A 23,472-nucleotide genomic window follows, 5' to 3' on the forward strand; every position below is an offset into this window, starting at 1 on the left:
AAAGCATTGTATTAAGTTTTTGTCAAAATTAATTAATTTTCATTTTATTTCATTTATTATAACTGTAAATAGGAGATTTGGTCTCATTTCCCCCCCCCCCCCCCCCCCCCCATAAATACAACCGTGCGAAGCCGGGTCGGGCAGCTAGTGCATTATAAAATCTGATATAAACTGGATACGCGATAAGGAACACAAGGAAAATGCACACGTGGAAGGAATAAGTGAGTTTTTTTTTGCATGGGGCCTAACCATTTTATGTATTTTTTTCATTATGTGCCACCGATACTATGCTTATGGGTTCATGTTCAAGGTAAGTGAACCATGTAACAATAAATTTGCAAATATAATGGTAACTTTCCTGATATTATGTGTGCTATATGTTTGACAGCCATCCACCGCAATGAATATGAGTTACTAAAGTAACGATTATTTAAATTTTTCCAGATGTTAAGTAGAGTTAATGCAAGTTTCAATGGAATTTAAAACACCATTAAAATACATTTTATGCAACACTGGCGTAAAATGACTCATAATTTATATAATTCTACGAGACCAATATTGGTTTAGTGATCTCTATCACTGGACGCATATCCCAAACGTGAGAAAATTTAGCGATTGTCGCACAGCATCACATAGCGTGAGTTGCTGTTTTTACGAAGCACAGTACGCAATTACACTCTATTATTCCGCAGTGCTGTAAAGTTGTTTTCAAACTTCGCATTCGCGAGAATTGTGTACGGAGATTAGAAGAGATCAGCTAAATCTCCCAAAATCCTTCATCCAATTAACAGCATGACTGTCAAGGTCTGGATTACCAGTTCGCTCGCGAGACACAGCATTTTGCTTTCGCAAATACGAGAACAATGGCGTTAAATTACGCATGCGAAATAAAAAAGATGGAACATGACGAACAGGAAATAAATTATGATTTATGTAACATTTTACTCACGTGTCGTATGACATCATTATGTTATATTCCGTTTGAAGACAATGTTTTTATGAAAGGCAAATGTTTGTGAAGTTTCTAAACTTTTTTTATGGCATAACTAAGTTAAGTTCACAGTCTATAATTTTAGCATTATTTACAACTGGATTAGGGAGTGTGTGTTCTCAACTCATTCACTTATTTGGTCACGTTTTCCTTCACAGAAAATAATCTATGTAATTCTACAAAAAATTCATTTAACTAGTTGCCAAGAAAGTGAATGTAACTTTGTACGACACATGGCTATAGTTAGTTTTACATTAATTAAATATGCTTTTTGAGGTTATATCTACTGAGTATTTCTCACGAAAATTGGCGCATAATTTTATATTTGAATTGATGTTTCATTCAAGCTATTTTTTTTAAACCATGGGAAAAGATAATAGAATTTTCAATATATGGACTTCATTTTATTGTGTCATGCATTTTAATGTGCGCAGTTAATACTGGAAAGCTATTCAATGGAACGGGTTACAAATAAATTTACCTGCTGGAAGTACTGGGACAACACAATTATAAATACCGGATAAGAAACCGAATCCAGTGCTTTCTTTGAACACTTTGTTTTTGTAGTGATTCTGTTTTTTTCATGTAAACGTACAAATTTACAAATATCTGTAATTTTACATGAATATTTCTGTTACACTGTCAAAAATAATTTACATTGTATACTGTGATATAAAACCCTTCCCTCCTGCTATTACCCTTACTTTCACCCGTGTATGTCTCTGATTGGCTGCACCATGTCCTCTCCAAGAGGATATCAAAAATGATTGACAGACCAGTGGAAGTTATCACTTACTGATCGAGAGATATTTGGAAGTGTGGTGGACAGGGTTTGTAAAAAATGTTCAACTTCCATGCGAGTGAGTATTAAGATAAGAACAAAAAGAGTGGATATTAATGTAGCTCAGAAACTAAATGGTGGAGTCAGGTGTTGTAAATATTCAGTGTATGCATTAGGAAGACAGGCGATAAGAATATTACCATCGACATGGTTGATCCAGCAATATTTTAACCAAACATGGAGCTATTGTGCAGTTTGGAACAAAATGATCTAGGTGGGTAGTGACTATATGGTTATGCCGAGTGGTCAAGGAATTAAAATAAATGTCCATTAGTTATACATGAGCTATGCAGCAATTTCAAATTTTCTAATATGAAGTAGTACAATTGTAAAGGGCCATAATATTTGTTTGGCACTGTTCATGAAATTAAAAAAGGTGTTACCGTGTGTTTACTTGAAATAAACATGTCATAAAATATATTAAAATTATATATATATATATATATATATATATATATATATATATAACCAAGACCTCTTTGACCTCACTCAGCTAATTTTAATTTTAATTCAGTCTTTTTGATTTTATATAATTATTTTAATTTTGTTGTAAAAAATAAGGGTGATTAGCTTCTTATTTATTTTATAAATTTTATTTTATTAATATTATATAGGCTTTATAATAGCCATTATTATTTAGTATTTTATAATTTATATATTTATTTTTTGATTTTGATTTATTAAATTATGTACTTAAATAAATTATTAATTTTTTTATTATTTTAAATAATGATTTATTAAGTATAATTTTTATTTATTAAGTTTTTATTTTTAATTATTTATTAGGAATTAGGCAAATTAGGCAATTAAGCTAATTGACTGTGTCCTGAGCCCTGAGATTTTATCAGCACTGCTGGCGCCTTCCCCGATCTACCACTATCACGCCGGGACCGCTCGAGACACCCAGTGGAACCCGTGTGGTCCGGGCGACATGTGGCCTTCACGCTCAGGTCTCTCGTCCTCCGCGCGCGGCGAGAAAGACCTCACCTGCAGCACGAGGAGACGGTGACGGAGGATCCGCGGATGAGGTAGAAGGCCCAGTACTCCTTCATGTCGTCCTGCAGGTCCGCGATCTCCCGGGACATGGACAGCCGCTGCAAGTCTCGACCCGCCGCCGGCTGCCCCGCCAGCAGGAAGGCGTTGAAGGTGGTGTTGGCGCGCACCACCTGGCGCTGTAGCGGGGGACACACACGGATCATCCCCCGAACCTTTACGGCCGGCATTCTCACGTTACCCTCACACATGTACGCCCCAATAGGGTTGGGGTGTGGGAGTAACAATCCAGTTCTCTTTTCAATGTACATTCCAGAGCTTTTTTTTTTGACGTGATAACGTCTAATAAATCGATGAACGCCGGCTGCACGCACGAAAAAGCATGACTCATTGTCACGTTCCGCCTGAGCCGGGCGTGCAACACCCGGCCAACCACCATGCGGGCTATTTAAAAGCAGTAATTTAAAAAATTTGATATATTTGTCCAATTTCGTCACTTCAAATTAACAATTTATTGCCATTGATTTGATTTCAGTTTATTTCTATAACTAATTTTAAGTGATTATATTTAAACAAATTATTTAAATTAAATTTGCAAAAACTGTAAAAAACTATTTGAAAATTAAAAAGTATGCAATTTTTCATCAATGTTTTCTTATGACGTTATCACGTAAAATTATCGTCCGTAACCGACTTTACAGACAACCCCCCTTTTTTAAAAAAACAGAACTGTTAGGGATCACTCCCTGTTGTTTTATCGGGAGGGTATTAGCGCTTCGGCAATGACCAGCGGCTGGGGACACACACTCTCTCTCTCTCTCTCTCTCTCTCTCTCTCTCTCTCTCTCTCTCTCTCTGGCCCAGTCTGTAACTGGCACTCCCATCGGAGCGCCACATCTAGTTTTGGATCTGGATGCTCGCCGTCTTTTGCTTTTGACGTGAATACGTCTTTAAAATTGCTTCCATAGCGGGAGGCAATTAAAAAAAAAAAACGAATGATAACAAAATCGGGGGGATACAATTTGGTGTTGCAGCTACATATCTGTCATCTCCATCCAAAATTTAATCACACCACTGGATAGCTAAAGGATCAAAGAATTCGTTACGCTAAGTGAGGACTGTTACGCATCGCGACCGGTGGAGGGGGAAGCGCCGGCATTTGTGGTAATTTTTTCTGCCTTTCGAGATTTCCATTTAGTATAAATTTTGACTCGGAGAAGCTACGACGTTCGTTTGAGTTTCAATCTTCAGCTCTCGTCAAAATCGATAGATTGCATACATAAAACATTAGTGTAAAATATTTACAATGAATATATATGGTGTTAAAAAAAATTGCGTGTTTTATATTTTGTATATAAAATATTACCTGTTACGTACACGTATTCACGTACAACACACGGCCGTGTCCATGACACAGCCACACCCCATTTTTTGCCCCCTTGTTGCTGAAGACCAACTCAAACGAAGAAAGTTTTTATTTCATGTTTTTCACAACAAATTGAATTTCATTACATTGATGATGTACTGCGACTTGGTCAAAGAACATTCTTGTGAAATTTTTTGATGAGCATGTTAAAAACTAACTACTTCAACTCTCGTCTATTTTTTTTTTTTAGTTACTGCCTTCTGTTTTTGTGCCCTGATGGTTAAGCGTGGGCAGGCCAATCAAGGGTCGTGACACAATCGTGCTTGGCAATCCTGAGCGTTGCTACGCGCGACCAATAGAAGCCGAGTATTTCGTCTGCGGCGGTAGCCTTAAACCGTAATAATCTTGTTGCGAGTAATTTTTTTTCAATCTGCGATATCTTCTTAGACATTCATTTAAATTATTTGGTTCAGGGACGCAAATCCGTAGGATTCCGCCGGCGGGGAGGAGCACAAACACTTTTAAAAGGGGAAGGGGGGGGGGGGGAGAGTTTTGCATGCGGGTTTCAACCGACACGTCAGCTCCGGATAGCGGTGCCTGTATGCTGTACACATCCAATAGTTTGGCCTACATGCATGCAATAAACAGAAATTTTTTTTAAAGTACACGGAAAGTTTTCCGTATGACATAGGTCAGACATCAACCCCGTTTCATAGTCACGCTTCTGCCAATGCAGGGAGGCTCCCGTTGTGAAGGGGCTTAACTCCAGGAGGGCCAGGAACCACCCCCCCCCCCAATCTTTCCCCCGATCTACGCCCATGACATGGCGGGAAGGTAAATTTTGATCTTGATTAAGGTAAATAACACATTAAATGGTTAAGAATTAATACAATCACGGTCGAAATAGCTTCGCAAATTACTCATTATTTTTTTAACCAATTTCAATACATAAAAATGGTTACTGAGGGTCATCCTCAAAGGATAGCCATATACTATCGCGGACTTTCTTGTAGGACTTTTTTAAGACCTACAATTATACATAATACATTAAGCACAAACTTCTAAATACGTTAAAAATGGTTTTAATTGCATGAATATATTAGTGTTCTATTATTACTTCGTGGTTTATTAAATGAACATTTCGTAACCTTGAAATGAAAATCTCATTTGTTGCCGTTTGTTACGTTTCCGTGCATTAAGGAAGCGGCAGACGCGACGGTGAAAATGTTCCGTGAGATCCGTCTCCGTTTACGTGACGTTGTAGATCGGGCCTCACGGGGTATTCGTCCGTAAGGACGGTAAGGTCGGGTTTATGAACCACGGACGGAACGCAAAGACGCAATAACGCAACATGCAAACAGTGCAACAAAAAATCACGGTCGTTTATAAAACACGCAAGGCGCATTTAATTTATTAATATTTGTTGCTTATTACACATAACGTATGTAATAGTAAAATTATATTTAATTTTTGTGAAATCTAAGCCATTAATAAAGTCTTAAACTTTTAACAGATTTTTTCAAATTAAATAACGACCTTAAAAAAGAATCCCACTTTGTACAAAACTCGTCGCCGCGGAAAGTTTTTGGAGTAATCGTTTTAAAAATAAATAACACTTTCGATGTGCGCTGGTATATTTAATAGGCGCTCTTAGAACTTATGTGAGCATGATAAGAAGAGATTTATGACTTGACTCGGTATCAAGAAGAGAAGCGATAATGAAGCTTAGATACTTTTATTAGGTATGCCATATATCTTTGGTTCGCAGAAAGAGAAAAAGAGAGAGAGAGAGAGAGAGAGCTGGAAAACACGTGAGGTCTGCTACGACGTAGCTTCCTAAATGTAAACCCACGTATGTACCTATAAAATTAAAATTAAAACTGTAGATAGACTTAAAGAACATGCAGAGAAAACATAGATGTTACTGAGCAAAGTTACATAAATGCTTCTGTTTATCGCTAGAGTCAATACCGCCAATGTGAGACGCTGGAGCCCTATTATGTGGCATGTAGATGAGACGTAAGGGGAAGTAGGGGAAGGGATAATGTATCAGTGGGGCGCGACCAAGGAGGTTGACGTGTATATCCTTGCGCGCGGAATGTTTCCTCCAATGCTATACCCGTACTAAATACATGCTGGTGATGTTTGCACAGGCGGAGCGTCATTACAGTGATATATGTTTCTTAGAACAGCTGATGTGTGACCGCTGGTCGGTACCATTTGGTTCCCGGTACGTTCCCAGAAACTTGTTTTCCATCGAACAACGGAGCCCAGCCAACAAAACGATTGAAGCTCGTTATAGCATTTCTTTGTAAAAAAATTTTGAATTTCAAGTTTCGCCTAGTATGACCTATCGAATCAAGGAGCCCTCCTAGAAGTACGTGAAATATTTGTGACCTATTAACCCCCCTCCCCCCCCCCCCCCAAATCACCAAATAGAGCTGACGTTTAGAATTTAACTAGTTATATTAAATCATTATATGGTTGTTCACACAATTTTAAACAACACTTGACTAAAGATAAATTGTCAAAAAATATTTCACCAAAATCACAAAATCTTGTAAAATTTCGTGACTTGATGTAAGTTTTTGGACATACGCCCAGGGGCGTAGCCAGGGGGGGGGGGTTTAGGGGTTCAAACACCCCCCCCCCCTTTTAGCACCAAATCTTTAATTAATTTCTTATTCATCACTCAAACAAATTTCATATTAAAATTTTCACCATTACAATATTTAAATTTAAGTACTTACCGAAAACTGCTAAAATAGCACTATTTTACATCTTAAAATCCAAATTTCCCGGGGGAGGACCCCCGGATCCCCCGCTTTAATACGGGGGGGGGGGGGGGCCATGCTTCTTAACACCCCCCATACACAAATCCTGGCTACGCCACTGCATACGCCATTGTCATTGCCATTAGCCATTAGCAATGGCGTATGTCCAAAAACTTACATCAAGTCATGCACTCCCATTGCACAAATCTTTCAAAGATAATAAAATTTCGTGTTTGTGAATGTGATTTCTTTATGACGTTATTTTAAAAATTGCAGACTCTACGTCGTAAACGTACGCAAAATGCAAAAAAAAACTGGAGGGTGTAAAAAAAATATACATAAATCCTTGAAGGAAGAAAAGGCGCCATTGTTTGATCAATGCGACCCACGACTGTGGCCTCGCTCTGATAAGGAGGCAGTGTTGATAACACTGTTTGCGAGCAAGTTGTTGCTTGGCTACACAGCAACAGCTGAGATGCTTCTGCGATCCCCGGTCGAATCGTACTTAACGGTGCGTAGCTGGGATCCTAGTAAATAAATAGTCAAAAACCGAGTGATGAATGCGTTATAATATAGGGTCATTTCAGATTTCGCGAAAAGATTCCACGACTAGCTAAAAGTTAAATCACTGTATCATCGTCTGTGTTTCATGATTGGGTGAGTTTCTTTCACATGCATGTCGATTGTTACAACACCAATCACAGTAATTCATTGCAGAAGCAAACTCGTCCTGAGTGGCTCGGTCAAACAAGGCAACGACTTCTCTCGCAGACGGCCGCCAATCACAAGTAATAAACCGCTCATGAGGGTATACCGTGTTCCAGACTAATAGGCGTTCAGTTTTATTCGCGAAAAATGCCTGCCCCTAGTTATAAATCGACTTAATGGAGTTCATTATCCCTTAATTTTTGTTTACCGTTCGTTAAAAATGCATATTATCAAGTTCACAAGGACTGGAAGTATTATTTTAACAAAAAAAAATCATTTATTTTTAGAATTTAACTTGTTATATGGAATCGTTCTATGGTTGTTCACGCCATTTTAAACAACATTTGATTGAAGATAAATGATCAAACAATCTTTCACCAAAATCACAAAAAACTTCTAATATTTCGTGTTTGTGAATATGATTTTTTTTAATATAAATTCAGAATTCAGAATTTTGTAAGAATTCTGTTATTTTTCTCTGTGTGGTCATGATTATTTGTGAGCAAAAAAAAAAACGCGCCATGCCTTTTTAAAATGATGTTCAGTTTTGTTTAAATTGTGTATTCCTGGTGAATTAGTCAGTTCAAGCCAATGCAGAGTTAAATGTATATTGGATTGCTAACTTTTACTAGTGTTCATGTAGTAGAGTAGAATTTACGATATAATATTTGATTTTTTTTTATTTCTTGCATCTGATACCTATACTTTTATGGTAAAACATTAAATTGAAGTGATTTTATTTAAATAAATTATAAATCGATGTTTTTGAACCTAAATAACATTTTTTTTGACCCGGGTCAAGGATTAAACCACGATCGGTAATCTAGCGAATCAATAACTTGTTACGTACATTATTTGTAATGATTTTTGGAACTTTTTCGAATACGGCGGCCAAGATGGCCGACAAGATGGCGGATGCTACGACGGTCTGGTAATCGACTCTACTGCGCTCTAGCGAGTAAAAAAAAAGGAGCGCTTGTAACTCAGTAGGCTACACCTGCCAGAAGTGAAATTTCTTTGGCAATTCAAACCTCTAATCGTAAGTATATCGTAAAGGGTAAACGGCAAAGAGAGAGAGAGAGAGAGAGAGAGAGAGAGAGAAAATTTTCTAAATAAATATTACTCACTGTTGAAATACAACATAAATAAAAAGTGTGCGTGTTACTGTTTCTTCAAACAATTCTGCCATGTGGAACACGCCCTAATCTCTTAACGAAATATGAAATTCATAACAGGTAGCGCTATCTATGCGGGAAATTGAGGGACTGTCTCAGCAGCGCTCTCTACGCTGCTGGTTGAACATGGAGGAACGCGAGCACACTGGTAGAAAATATAAAATTCAAGGCATTCCCAGCTGACTGTATAAGATACCTATATTTCTGAAACAAGCGCATGCCACACTCTCTGTCTTATTCTTTCGTTCATATATCTGTCTCGATTGTATTATTTTTGTGTGGGACACGAATCATCACACAAAGATGGGAATGAAAACAAGCCCAGCAGCGTACATAGCTTAGTGCTCTCTGTATATCTCTTTGGCCAAGTACCTATTCTTCGTCATTTTCGCGTCAGAAACATTTCACAACAATGTTACGAAAACGTTGCATTAAAATTTGGCCTTGGAATTTCACTTCAAAAATAAACCAATATGGCGGCTGCGAACTATTGAGGACGAAATCTAAATGGCCGATCAAATATGGCGTCATACTGGTTGTTGTTATATATATAATCTTTGGCATTAGTGGTGTGGGGTCCGTCTGCTAGTAGCCTCCGTGGAGGAACGAACTGTCGCCATTTTTAATAGAATGACCTCGCTGGGAATCGAAACAAGGACTCCAATGTCTGTGACGTAGGTACGAATTTTTACAAAAATTTTATTAAAATTGTATTTAAATATTTTTCTTGTATTTTTGGATAGTTATTACGGGTTTTCAATATGGCGGACGTGACATTAAAAATGACGGACAACACAACGACGAAAGGTTATAAAAAACAATATGGCTGAATCCAAGATGGTGGAGGTTCTAAAATTCAACACTGCTGCTGCAACGTCAGAATCCAAGATGGTGGCCAGGTCAAGGTCAAAGGTCTTCAGTGTGTTACTGGTGGCTGGTAGATGGTGAAATTAAGCAGTTTTGGGGACATTTAGTTCTTTTTGAAGGCAAAAACACTTAAGAGGAGTTTATAATTTTGAACTTTTGACGTAAATTTTTCCCTTGAAAATGAAACTTTTTGAATTTCTATATTTTTTTTTTGAGAATTTTTGGTAAAATTATTTTCCAAAATAATGGCCAAATTTAGGTAATTTTTGTGAATTTTGACAAAATCTGAAGGTCAAGTTCAAGGGCAATGTAATCCAAGACGGCGGCCGTGACTTCACTATCAAATATGGCGGACGACAATTCCAATCCACGACTCGGAGCCAGTTTACGGAGGAACTATTTATTACACACAAATGACATTATTAAATATGTTTCACTTCGTAGATATAAAAACATACTTCTCAGTACGTTTAACTGTTTTAGGCCATTAAATTATAATAATAATGTTTAAATTTAATTGTATTTTCAGTGATTAGATTTTGCGGAAATACAGTTTGATTTTGTAGTTTAATAATTTATAAACTTTTTGTTTGAGTTTTGTATTTATGATTTCTTGAAGTTCGTATGTTAAGTTTTGAGCCGTTTAAAGTTTTTTGGACATGTGTCGTACAAAATTTGACCCAATCTGCCGTCAACTTGGCCATGGTGCTATACCAAGAAACAGATACCTCGTTTCAATGTTAAGATTTATCTGACATAACGATTGCGTCTAGATCAGCGTAGAGCGTACTATGTTTTTGATGAATGCACAACGAACATCTTTTATCTACGTAATTATTACTTTAGACTTTACTCACACAGATTGTCGTGTACAATAATAGTGTGTGCCACATTAACTTTGTAATCTTTGTTTGTTTATTAGAGCAACAAAACAAATAAGTACCTATACTCGGGTAGAATTTTTTTGAGTTTGTTATCACTTACGTGATTGATCTGTGCTTCAACGATTTATTTCAGTGCCTTAAATACTCATCAACTATAAAAATATTATTAACATACGTTTAATTTGCTGGCTACAATGGTCAATGACAGAAGGATTTTGGTCTCCACAACACAATAGTCAAGCAGTTAACCGTAAGAATTTCATTACGTAGAACACTGGATTATCGGGTGGGTCGAAACTAAAGATAAGGAATTTGTCCAAAAACAATAACTCAGGGGTGATAAATTATGATTAACTCTTGTTCCTTTAGACATAAGTAACAATATTTTACTGCATTTTACAAAATAAATTTTGAGATGGTCTACATCAGAAACGTCTTAAGACTTATCTCCATATAATCATTTCCGTTTAAGAGTAATTACTACGGAAAATGTATATTAGTATATGTAGTTTAAAAAAATCAACATGGCGTTCCAGACAAAATATTTTGGTAGGCCTATACGTAGAAGATTTACAAAAATTTTCAAAAAATGGGATACTGTCCTTCCTTACGGAGTTACGAACGGTTTATTTTGCGTTTCAGCCCCTATTTTTGTCCACAAAAAATTTATTTAGACAAATGTGTTCGGTATTACTCTTACGAGTTAAAATAAATAATTCAATCTGATGGATACTTATCATATGAAGGGAGTTATAAAGATTTTTATGTTTAAAAATAAATATTTAGCAAGTAATAATTCGAAAATTGCAGACTAACATTTGGCTTTTATTTATTTGTTTGCGTTTATTAATTCACGGGAATGTGTGTACCTTCAGCATCTGCAGGCAGCGTTATTACCAGAAAGCTGCATGTTCTAAGCGGTGCACTGTCTGCAGGGATCCTGTTATCTGGAGACGCGTTGTGTTATCTTGCGCATCTGCAGATCTGACCTTGCTGCGTCTCGCGGCAAACAATGCGCCTTTCTTCCCGAACAAGAGGAGGTGCTTGTTATTAAGCGATCCCGCAAGCAAACGCAAACGCCCCGACGCTATAGTTCCTGTCAAATAACTTTTCTCAAACCTGAGAGTTCTCAAAAGTAGTATCAGTGGTATAGTAAGTAATTTTTTTTCTCTCGTACACATACAAAGGCTTATAGCATTTTTTTTGCAATGTAAATTTATTATATCTAGTTAGAGTAATACCAAAAAAACTTTTGACCAAATGCATGGGTGAAAAAAAAGAGGGGTCGGAGGACAAAAAAAATTCCTAAATCCCTTACAAGGTACACCATAAAATCCGATCAAATTGCTTGCAAACTTAATGACTATCAACTAATAATTTTGTCTTAAACAATATTTGATAAGTCTAAACATTATTGCTAGAGGTTGAAAAAAGCGGGGGTTGAAATAAAACAAAACGTTATAACTTACGTACCACATACACCTTCGTATGTTCTTGTTTATATTAAATATTCTAAAGATTATCTAAAACCTTTGTCGAAATAAATTTTTATACGACCAGCCATTTGCAAGGGATGGAAATAACAATGGACGAAGGACAAAACAAATTATAACTTATTTAGTAGGTATGCTATCCAATCCGATATAATTAATAAAACTGTAAGAATCCTAAACATTACAAAAAATTTGACTCTAACAGTTTTTGATGAAACTATTACTGCAACGGGCTGAAAAAAAACACGGGTTTAAATAAAAAAAATCTTCGCTACTACGTACACTATCAAATTCGTTGAAAATTAATGCAAACCATCTAAACATTATCTCAAACCTTGGTCAAAAACAAATTTTTATACGACCACTTATTAGTGCAATTAATTAAATATAGAGTTCGAAGGTAAAAATATCATAACTACCTTAGTAGGAATGGTAGGAAGTCAGTTCTAAGTTATTTATTGCTATTTGCACTGAATTAAAAACCTTCGAACATTTTTCACATCTTGGAATTTGAGAAAATGTGTAATCGATCAATTTGGAATATTGGAGAACATATAGGATCTTAAGTACATTAAGTTATAATGTTACACAAGTTTGAAGAAATTTCCAGAACATTCCACAATAAATATGTTCTTAAAAATTCACCCAGGTCTGTAGGCTGTGCCAAAAGAGATTTTATTTTGTTGTTGTCTATGGTCAGGTTGGTTTAAAAAAAAGTTAATGTAAGTTTTACTATGGCGAAACGCGTTCTATTCTTTCCATACTCCGTGACGTATAAATAAAGCAAGAACTCAAGAAATTAATTTTCTGTAGAAAAACCTTAGTAACAAAAACGAAACGAAAGTCTTACAAATACCGTTGAAAATATGAATAATTTTAAAACATATTGCTTTGAATTATGAAATAGTATCTTTATAACTAATAAAAAAAACTAGGCGTATTTGTTTTTCGGTTTCATATTTAAAGTAGTTTCAAACGTGTCAGTTTTTTTTAATGCGCTCTTGCTCAAGAAATAATAAATAGAGGGGAAAACAAACAAAAATTTCACCTAGAACTATGCTTCCACGAGCGAAATGTTTACGACGACGTAAGGCGAATGCATAAAGTGTTTAAAGGTCATCGGCGCTGCACAGGAACTCTCACGAGTCTTTGTTGCGATGCACACATATTTGGCACGCGAGCAACTGTAGGCGGAATTGGAACGTTTTTAAATAGCCCGAGGTATATTGCAGTTGCCGTTAAACACCGGCGAGAAAAGTAACGGATTTATTTCGCAGGTGTGATCCGTTTAATCGAACGACCTCACCAGGTTCAAACCGAGGTCTTCAAGTAACATGACATAAGTGTTTTTAACAATACATTATAATCAAATATTTTTATAAATTCAAAATAAACTGTGGACAATAATTACGGATTTTCAATGGCGGACATGACGTCATAATTCGAAATAGCTGAACCCAAGATGGCGGAAAGTTCTTGAAAACAAAATGGTGGAAAACAAAATGGCGGCCAGGCCAATTAAAAAATCAAAAGTCAAGTTCAAAGGTCAAGGTAAAAGGTCAAGTCCGAGGTCAAAAGTCAGGGTACAAGGCAGACGTCAAGACGTTTGTGAGTGGGACACTCGATTTCAAGATGGCCATCGCAACTTCACAATCAAAGATGGCCGCGATGACAGTCACAATCCAGATGGCGGCCGACAATCCCAATCCACACTCCCGGCTCCAGCCGCGGGAGGAAACAAAGTATACAACTGGCATGTAAAGGCATGCGCGGCTGATACAATGTCTGCAGTAAAAAAAAAAAAACTACAGCAATATCAAGGGATAAATACAGGGCCGGCGCGACCATATAGGCGAACTAGGCAACCGCCTAGGGCGCCAAGTAGCTGGGGGCGGCGCAGCACGACACATAACAGTTGATATAATATGTTTAACGATTATTGAAACTAGATGAAAATGGATTTTTGTAACAGTTTGGAATGTTTATATTGATATAAGTAATTATTTAAAATCCACGGTGACCTGTTTATGATTTGTAATAAGTAAAAAAGTAAAAAAAAAAACACAAGCCTACTTACATTTGATTGTTGACAAAATCTTAGGCTTACATGATGTATTTTAAGGCAAGGAAAATTTTTTTGGGGTGTCCGGCGGTGATTTGGGGGGGGGGGGGGGGGCATTTAGTTTTTTCGCCTAGGGCGCCAATTTACCTTGCACCGGCCCTGGATAAATAGAGAGTTAATTTGCAATGAAATTAGAGATGGGTAAACCAAATCCTCAAATACCATAAAATCTTTAGTATTTGAAATATTTTGTATTCCAGGACAAATATTCGAATAAAAATATTCAAGGGAGTGAAATTCAGAAATTCAAACACTAGCACATGTGTGTGACAAGGTCTACAGAAGCTATTAAAGAAACGTACGTGTTTGCCAACAGCTACAGTCCTGTCAGATGTTTTGTATAGCAATATTAGAAACATCCGTGACAAAAAATAATTGAATGTTTTATATCCTAAATTTATATATGTGCTTTTTTATTTTCAAATTAATTTTTTTTATCTCCAAAACTTGGTTGAAGTTTTTCTGCTCATGTATTATTTGATTCCTGACTCGTGAGATCTAATTTCGGATTAAAGATTAAATTCGAGATTATGATTTGAGAAAAAAAATGGATTCGACCCATATTAAAAAAAATAATACACGCTAGTTTCCCAAAAAAACATCTAAAAACCATTTGTTGCAAATATCTTAAAACGTTAAGTTATGTTTGCCGTCGTAAATATCGGTAATGCCTTCAACACAAGTCATTTGCAAAAAAAAACCTGTTTGCACCATGATGACCCTTAAATTTGGATGGATGTTTTGTTATACATCCCGTGTGATACATCTAAACTTCTTGCTACGTAATTTTGCTCGTCTTGTTGGACACGCAACGTAAGTTGTGTAAACGTGCATGCGCTCACGTCCAAACACGAATCCTGGAAGACAAATATTTGGCGACCTTGTCTCACGGGAATTGGCAATCCACGAGAGGCGGTCTAAGTGCATTTACACTTTCCGCTTGTTTGAAAATACTCTAACGTTTCTTGAATCAGAAAGCACAAAAACATTAAAATATATTTTTTTTTTGTTTTCTTTGTTTCAATCGTGACGTCTACCATATTAAACATTTCAAATAATAATATACAGATATATTTAATTCTAGAAAACTTATATTCTTTAAGCAGGAAAAACAAACTTTATTGGTCTAAGTAATTTAGTATTATCATACGTTAATTATCGCTGTTACTTGCAATAAAAGTGATAACATGTTAGAAAAAATTACATTTTCAAAGCTAAAAGTTATGTAATTTAAAATCGATTCCATTTCATATTTTATCATAGTTTTCATGCACGTGAGTATACGTCATCTCGAGGAAACAATAACACAAAAAAAATACTATTAATTAGTCCAAAAAAAGTTCTTATCAATCGATATCAGCGTGGGAGGTGGTGCAGACAGCAGACATAAAGATAAGAAAGTTTTTTTTCCTCGAGTTGCCAAGCCACAGAGCTGTGATAAACAGCCGATCACGAGAACGGAATGAGCTGTACAAATATTTTTACGTGGTCCACACAGCAAATCAACATCGAAACGTCGTGTTTCCGAGTGAGAAAATTTGCAACAGCGAATTATTAGCTTGTTAGCGAGAGTAAAAAAAAAAAAACATGACATTTAGTTTTACGATTTCCCTATGTGTAGAGCCATGTCTATTTACCGGATTCATTGGGTAATAAAAGTAGATTTGAAGCACAAATAGATATCTTACACATTGATGGACTACAGTGGACTTGACTATCCTGAACCTGTTATAAACAAGGAGTAGTGGTGACCCGATAAAGGTCGTGACCTTATTATCGAACAATAAGTGGGGTAACAAGATGATGAGGTGTCAGGAAGTGTGAGGCAGTGGAGAGACAGGAATGACGTGGCATCAGGAGGATGTGAGATAGTGGAGAGACAGGAATGACGAGATGTCAGGAGGATGTGAGATAGTGGAGAGACAGGAATGACGAGGCGTCAGGAGGATGTGAGATAGTGGAGAGACAGGAATGACGTGGCGTCAGGAGGATGTGAGATAGTGGAGAGACAGGAATGACGAGGCGTCAGGAGGATGTGAGATAGTGGAGAGACAGGAATGACGAGGCGTCAGGAGGATGTGAGATAGTGGAGAGACAGGAATGACGAGACGTCAGGAGGATGTGAGATAGTGGAGAGACAGGAATGACGTGGCGTCAGGAGGATGTGAGATAGTGGAGAGACAGGAATGACGAGGCGTCAGGAGGATGTGAGATAGTGGAGAGACAGGAATGACGAGGCGTCAGGAGGATGTGAGATAGTGGAGAGACAGGAATGACGAGGCGTCAGGAGGATGTGAGATAGTGGAGAGACAGGAATGACGAGGCGTCAGGAGGATGTGAGATAGTGGAGAGACAGGAATGACGAGGCGTCAGGAGGATGTGAGATAGTGGAGAGACAGGAATGACGTAGCGTCAGGAGGATGTGAGATAGTGGAGAGACAGGAATGACGTGGCGTCAGGAGGATGTGAGATAGTGGAGAGACAGGAATGACGAGGCGTCAGGAGGATGTGAGATAGTGGTGAGACAGGAATGACGTGGCGTCAGGAGGATGTGAGATAGTGGAGAGACAGGAATGACATGGCGTCAGGAGGATGTGAGATAGTGGAGAGACAGGAATGACGTGGCGTCAGGAGGATGTGAGATAGTGGAGAGACAGGAATGACGAGGCATCAGGAAGGAAGTGTGAGTGGAGAGACAAGAATGACGAGGCGTCAGGAGGGTGTGAGAGAGCGGAGAGACAAGAATGACGAGGCGTCAGGAAGGAAGTGTGAGTGGAGAGACAAGAATGACGAGCCGTCAGGAAGGAAGTGTGAGTGGAGAGAAAGGAATGACGAGGCGTCAGGAGGGTGTGAGAGAGCGGAGAGACAAGAATGACGAGGCGTCAGGAAGGAAGTGTGAGTGGAGAGACAAGAATGACGAGCCGTCAGGAAGGAAGTGTGAGTGGAGAGAAAGGAATGACGAGGCGTCAGGAGGGTGTGAGAGAGCGGAGAGACAAGAATGACGAGGCGTCAGGAAGGAAGTGTGAGTGGAGAGACAAGAATGATGAGCCGTCAGGAAGGAAGTGTGAGTGGAGAGAAAGGAATGACGAGGCGTCAGGAGGGTGTGAGAGAGCGGAGAGACAAGAATGACGAGGCGTCAGGAAGGAAGTGTGAGTGGAGAGACAAGAATGACGAGCCGTCAGGAAGGAAGTGTGAGTGGAGAGAAAGGAATGACGAGGCGTCAGGAGGGTGTGAGAGAGCGGAGAGACAAGAATGACGAGGCGTCAGGAAGGAAGTGTGAGTGGAGAGACAAGAATGATGAGCCATCAGGAAGGAAGTGTGAGTGGAGAGAAAGGAATGACGAGGCGTCAGGAGGGTGTGAGAGAGCGGAGAGACAAGAATGACGAGGCGTCAGGAAGGAAGTGTGAGTGGAGAGACAAGAATGACGAGCCGTCAGGAAGGAAGTGTGAGTGGAGAGAAAGGAATGACGAGGCGTCAGGAGGGTGTGAGAGAGCGGAGAGACAAGAATGACGAGGCGTCAGGAAGGAAGTGTGAGTGGAGAGACAAGAATGACGAGCCGTCAGGAAGGAAGTGTGAGTGGAGAGAAAGGAATGACGAGGCGTCAGGAGGGTGTGAGAGAGCGGAGAGACAAGAATGACGAGGCGTCAGGAAGGAAGTGTGAGTGGAGAGACAAGAATGACGAGCCGTCAGGAAGGAAGTGTGAGTGGAGAGAAAGGAATGACGAGGCGTCAGGAGGGTGTGAGAGAGCGGAGAGACAAGAATGACGAGGCGTCAGGAAGGAAGTGTGAGTGGAGAGACAAGAATGATGAGCCGTCAGGAAGGAAGTGTGAGTGGAGAGAAAGGAATGACGAGGCGTCAGGAGGGTGTGAGAGAGCGGAGAGACAAGAATGACGAGGCGTCAGGAAGAAAGTGTGAGTGGAGAGACAAGAATGACGAGGCGTCAGGAAGGAAGTGTGAGCGGAGAGACAGGAATGACGAGGCGTCAGGAAGTGTACGAGAGAGCGGAGAGGTGTTCAGGCGCGCGGGGACCCACCTGGCACCAGGTGGTGGACACCCGCGCGTCCACCAGCCGCATGTCGGACACGCCCACCGGATAGGCGGTCTCGCCGTACACGTGGTAGCGCATGTACAAGGGCACGGCGACGAGCGCTCCGGGCAGCAGCACGCTCAGCACGCAGAGTCGCAGAGCCCTCAGCGGGCCCTTGAGCGAGGAGGATCGCCGGCGGTTGTCGCGCGCCGACGCCGTCGACTGCTGGCGCTCGTAGGCGACGCGGAACTGGGGCCGCGCCGCGGAGGATGACCCTCGGCTACCGTCGTCGTCGCTGACCCCCCAGCGGCAGGGCTGCCAGCGGCCCGGGGAGCGGTCCACGACCACCGTCACCCGCGGCCTATGCAACAGCGGCGACGCCGAGGGACCGGCCTCTGGGAACAACAAGAACATCCACCGTTACCACGTACGTGATCCTGATGGCATGGCCCTGCAGACAATGATCCTGTGGCACACATTTTTAAAACCATTTTCACCTCAAATTCACGAAGAACGCTGGTCACAATTCATCCAGAGACCTCTTCGTGAATTCACGTTACACTGAAGTTCACTTACTTCGGATATTAATCCACAAAAAAAAAAAAAATAACTCTCTCGGTATATATCAGCAAAACATTAAAATAAAAACTGGTTAAGTCCACAGCAAGAACACTATTTTAATCTGTCCACTCGTGTGTTTACTTTTTTTTTTTTTGGAATGAAATAATACAACGTGGACGTCAAAGCACGGCGTTGTTCATACGAAGATATCATAAAGTCAACAAGAACGTTTAGTTGAAAAGTCCGTAAATTTACTGCAATTTCTAGCATGATGTGCATGATGCTTGCTGTTTTTTTTTTTTTAATTTAGTACGTCGAAAGAATTATTCTGGACATAACAAAAACTTTGTGATCAAACAATGAATTTTCTATGAAAGAAAAAAAAATATTCCAAAATACCAGTGAAATAATTTGTACTGTGTTGTGACGTTTGAGTTTTTTTTGTTATGACCAAGGAAGTATCAAATCAGAGAGTACCAAGTTGTGACGTCTCACGAGTCTGAATCCAAAGAACAGTTCTACAATTCTCCGAGTATGCACTAAAGGTTTGGAGAACATCCAAAAGTAGATGAAAGCGCAATTTTTTTTCAATTTTTTTCCACGCTTGTTTTCGCATTCATCTTCGTCATTACGGTCTTTATGTTTTTGACGTGATAACGTCTTATAAATCGATGAACGCCGGCTGCACGCACGAAAAAAAAGTATGACTCATTGTCACGTTCCACCTGAGCCGACCGTGCAAGAACCGGCCAACCACCGTGCGAGAAAATCTTCCACAATATCAAACAGGTTAAGGCGTAGTTTTGAACTAATTGTTCGTGATTACATTTAAACAAATTATTCAAATTATTTTTGCAAAAAAACTGTAAATGATATTTGAAAATTAAAAAAGGATGGAAATTTTTCATCAATGTTTTCTTATGACGTTATCACGTAAAATTATCGTCCGTAAAACGACTTTACAGACAAAACACCCCATTTTTTCCCCCAATGAGTAGAGACCTGCAAAATTCGCGGATTCGTTCGGTGATAGGCTAGAATTCAAACACATATACCTCTTAGATAATTTTGATATTGGCTTACTGTTCATCTGGACGAATCTCAACCAGTTATAAAACCTCAAACCAAAGAATGATCGTATCACGGACAAACCAGCTGAGACGACTTACAAGTCGGCAGCCAATGAACTTGCGTTATTTGCCCGAGTGTACAGGGGTATGTGCAGTCTATCCTGAAGGCCAATCGAAACCGCGAATTTTGCAGGTCTCCACCAATGAGTGTGACAAGCTACGGCTTGAGCTCCCACTACGTCCGAGATTCAAGGCCGCCAGCAGTCACAGAACTGGTCGTGGAAGATAAAGCCAGCGAAGCCACGGGGGTCGAAGCACTGCATGCTAGCCAGGAGGTGGGGGGGGGGGGGGGGACCGCTATCAGTTGGTCCTAAGACCGCATTCGAGGGTCGGCGGCGACGACTCGCCAGCAGATAGCCGCGTCTGGCCGGGGGAACTCGTTAAACGAGAGGCCGCCACGGTTCAACGGGAATCAGTTATAAACTCAGCGAAGAGAAATTGATGGTGAGAAGGGGGGGGGGGGGGGGTTCTTTACGGTTCACTGAGAGGTGCCCAGGCCATCAGCGGTATGTTTTTTTTTTTTTTGCGAATCTATATACCGTATGTTCCAGAACTCATTTTCAAGCCGAGAACAACAATTGGGTGGACGAGTTAATGACGTTTCAGAGGAAAATAATTAAGTACATGTTGTATTTTTTCGAGTTTTTGAGTTATAAGCAATTTTTTTTTTAAGATTTAAAATCTTTACTCTGCACTAAATTCTTTGGATACCACTTCCATATTATAATTTTTTTTATAACGGAATCCTTCATTACAACTCGAAATAAAATCAATTATTTTAAAATTTGAACATTTTACAAACTAATATATATTTAATCTAGCTTAAATGAGCCATATTTTAAAATAAATTAAGTTAGCATGGTCCTTTTTTTTAGAATATGAATAGTCAAAATTGAGAGATTAAATATTGTACGCACAAGCCTTGCAAGTAACTTTTTTCTTCGAATGTATAACATTTTTTTAAATTTTTATTTTTAATTGTGCTATCAACAGCAGGGTTGTTTAAAATTGTGTAGCGAAAATTAGGAAATTTGTAGTCATATATTTAATAATTTGGCATGATGGGAATTTTAAAACTTTTTAAAAAATGCTGATAGCTCGAAAAAGTATGTCACCATTGATTTTATTAAAATTCACTGAGTAATCAACAGTTTGCATGCCAGCTCAGCCTGCTATAGTGACGATAGCAATTAAAAATAATTAATAAACAATTAAAGTCGATTCAGGCTAGGCTAAATTTTTTCCAACTTCATCGTTGGATAAAAACGAACGAATGCAATTGAACTGGGATTTGAAAGAACGCATTTACTCGGTGGTATTCGCCTCATTAAGGTTGGTAAGGGTTGGGAGCATTTCGAACATAAAACCGAAATCAAGATGGCCGTACCGGGATACGAACTCGGGTCCTCCCTTCTGCGAAGGCCAACGTCTTACCGATACGCTAACTCGCTAGGAACGTTTCCGATAACGTCTCTTAAAATGTAACGTTACCTGCTGAAACTTTGTAACGTTTCAGCAACATCACAGAAATGTGCCCACAACATCGCTGCTATAAGGGATGATCTGGAATTACATCCCAGCTTAGGCCTATTTTGGTGAAGTTAGGCGGTAGTGGAAGAAGATAATAGCGCGTTAGCTTCTGATGCCTATGCAGACTGGAGCCAATGAACAGTGAAACGCATAAACGAAGATCCCAGCAACGTACTGGCTTTCTCAGTTTGTATACTACATAACCGAATATTTATTTTTAAATTTCTTTGGGATTAACTTTGCTATTTATAAAGATTATAAAACTCTTTGCGTTCGTCACTGCTAAAGTGGGGAGAAAAAAATAAACCTGTATTTTTTTTTCCTGTGCTGACCATGATCCGGTCACACTGCTTCTTGTTTGTCCCTGGCTTCACAGGGTTGTCCAAAGCGTGTTTGTAGACAATTACAGCTAGGAAAGATATTTTTTATATAGTAAAACAATTCCAACCCCAACAACGCCCCTCCCCCCCTCCTCCTGAAAAATAAACACAACCAAAATCTAAGTATCTTTTCGCTATTCCTCCTCCAGCCAAGTCGGAAAAACATTTATTTTCTTGCTCACAGCAATTCTGTGAGTTCGTACAATATGACACCTGCATTTGTTCCGTTGCCGCGGTTGGTTTTTTTTTTTTTGGTTTTCAAAAATGCTATTTATTCAATAAATATTGTGGTTACAGAGGCCTTAAGGTAAATAAATAAATAAATAAATAAATAAATGTATATATATATACATACACATACAATGGAAGAATAACACACACAAACCTTGCGAAGCAAACAAACAGCAATTCTAGACGAATTTGTCTCTTCTTGCAGAGGTGATAATCGATAAGCACAAAAGGACAAATATGATGCATTAGGTAAAAAACACACTATAAACAGACATAAAATACACGGGGAAAAGTAGATTTAGATTAAAAAAAAAACACCAAAGAACCGATTTTATATACACTGAGAATGTTACACACCTCTGGCGAGTACTGGAAGAAATTTTTTTTTTTTTTAGTAAACCACGTTCTTCCTTTTTTTTATATTGTTTATTATTGCATGACACCATGGAGCCTCCCCTCTCACTGTAAAAAGATTGAATTCCGAAGAAAAAAAAAGACTCTTTCGCTCCTCGCTCTTCTCTGTCTTGAGCAGGATGCGCGCTTGTTAAGGCCCCCGTCTACCAGGGCACACACACGGTGTGCAGAGCTTCAGGAAGAACAACGCGATTTCAAAACTACTCGATATCCCAGTGGGGGTCTGCTTACGAAAAGTATTTAAGAATACGCCGAGGGCCGAAATGTGCTTTTGATTTCGGATTAAGTTTTTAAACTGCATTTTCAGAAGAATTAAAATAGCTAAAAATGCATGTTTTCAGAATAATTTTTAGGCGTAAAACAACCAGTACAGATTCTTGAAAGCACTTAAGGGACTTGCATTGCACCTTAATCTTCATTTCTCCGCCTTATAATGTTACGGTCACCGCTCAATTCCACAGTTATCCTGTGACGACGAGAAGACTGCGCGCCAGTCCAGAGGCGACACTGCGCTAGAAGCACCAGCGAGCGTCGCGCTTATCATCCCGCCTCGCCGACACAGGTACACCTCTGACGAGGCGGGCCCCCTTAACGCGTGATGTACCACGAGCGAGAGAATACGTACTTTAATTCATCCCAAACTCCCCAAACTCGAAGAGTTCTTTTTTTGTGCGCGCTTCAGGGGGACAAAGTGCAAGAATAAAACTCTTCGCTGCCCAGCAGAACGTTAGAACGTCGCAGAAAAACCGACGTCTGGTGCACGGGTTATCAGAGCCAGCACGGAAAACATAAATAAACAAGATACACGTTACGTAAAAGCCAGATACGGGAGGGAAAAAAATGTATGTCATCGTTCATAATTTGCGTACGTTACGCACGATCAATAATAATAAATTCCTAAATTGCAATGGCGGTGCAATGCTCAAACACACACATTGTTTCTAATTAAGTTCACGGGTTTCTGTCCTTAGCTGCTGCAGTGATAA

The 23,472-nt window shown here is 39.2% G+C and overlaps 1 protein-coding gene across 1 annotated transcript in view; it reads right to left on the bottom strand.

Annotated features, from left to right (window-relative positions):
* LOC134539871 (uncharacterized) overlaps nt 1-23,472 on the bottom strand; it is a 54,260-nt gene that overhangs the window by 20,494 nt on the left and 10,294 nt on the right. The window contains exons 2-3 of the mRNA XM_063382216.1: nt 18,247-18,635; nt 2,820-3,004 (exon numbers count right to left, since the gene is read on the bottom strand). Of these exons, the coding sequence (XP_063238286.1) occupies nt 2,820-3,004; nt 18,247-18,635 (574 nt within the window). The remainder of the gene's footprint in view (nt 1-2,819; nt 3,005-18,246; nt 18,636-23,472) is intronic.

This window comes from Bacillus rossius, chromosome 16 (genome assembly GCF_032445375.1).
Source record: "Bacillus rossius redtenbacheri isolate Brsri chromosome 16, Brsri_v3, whole genome shotgun sequence".
Lineage (NCBI taxonomy): Eukaryota > Metazoa > Arthropoda > Insecta > Phasmatodea > Bacillidae > Bacillus > Bacillus rossius.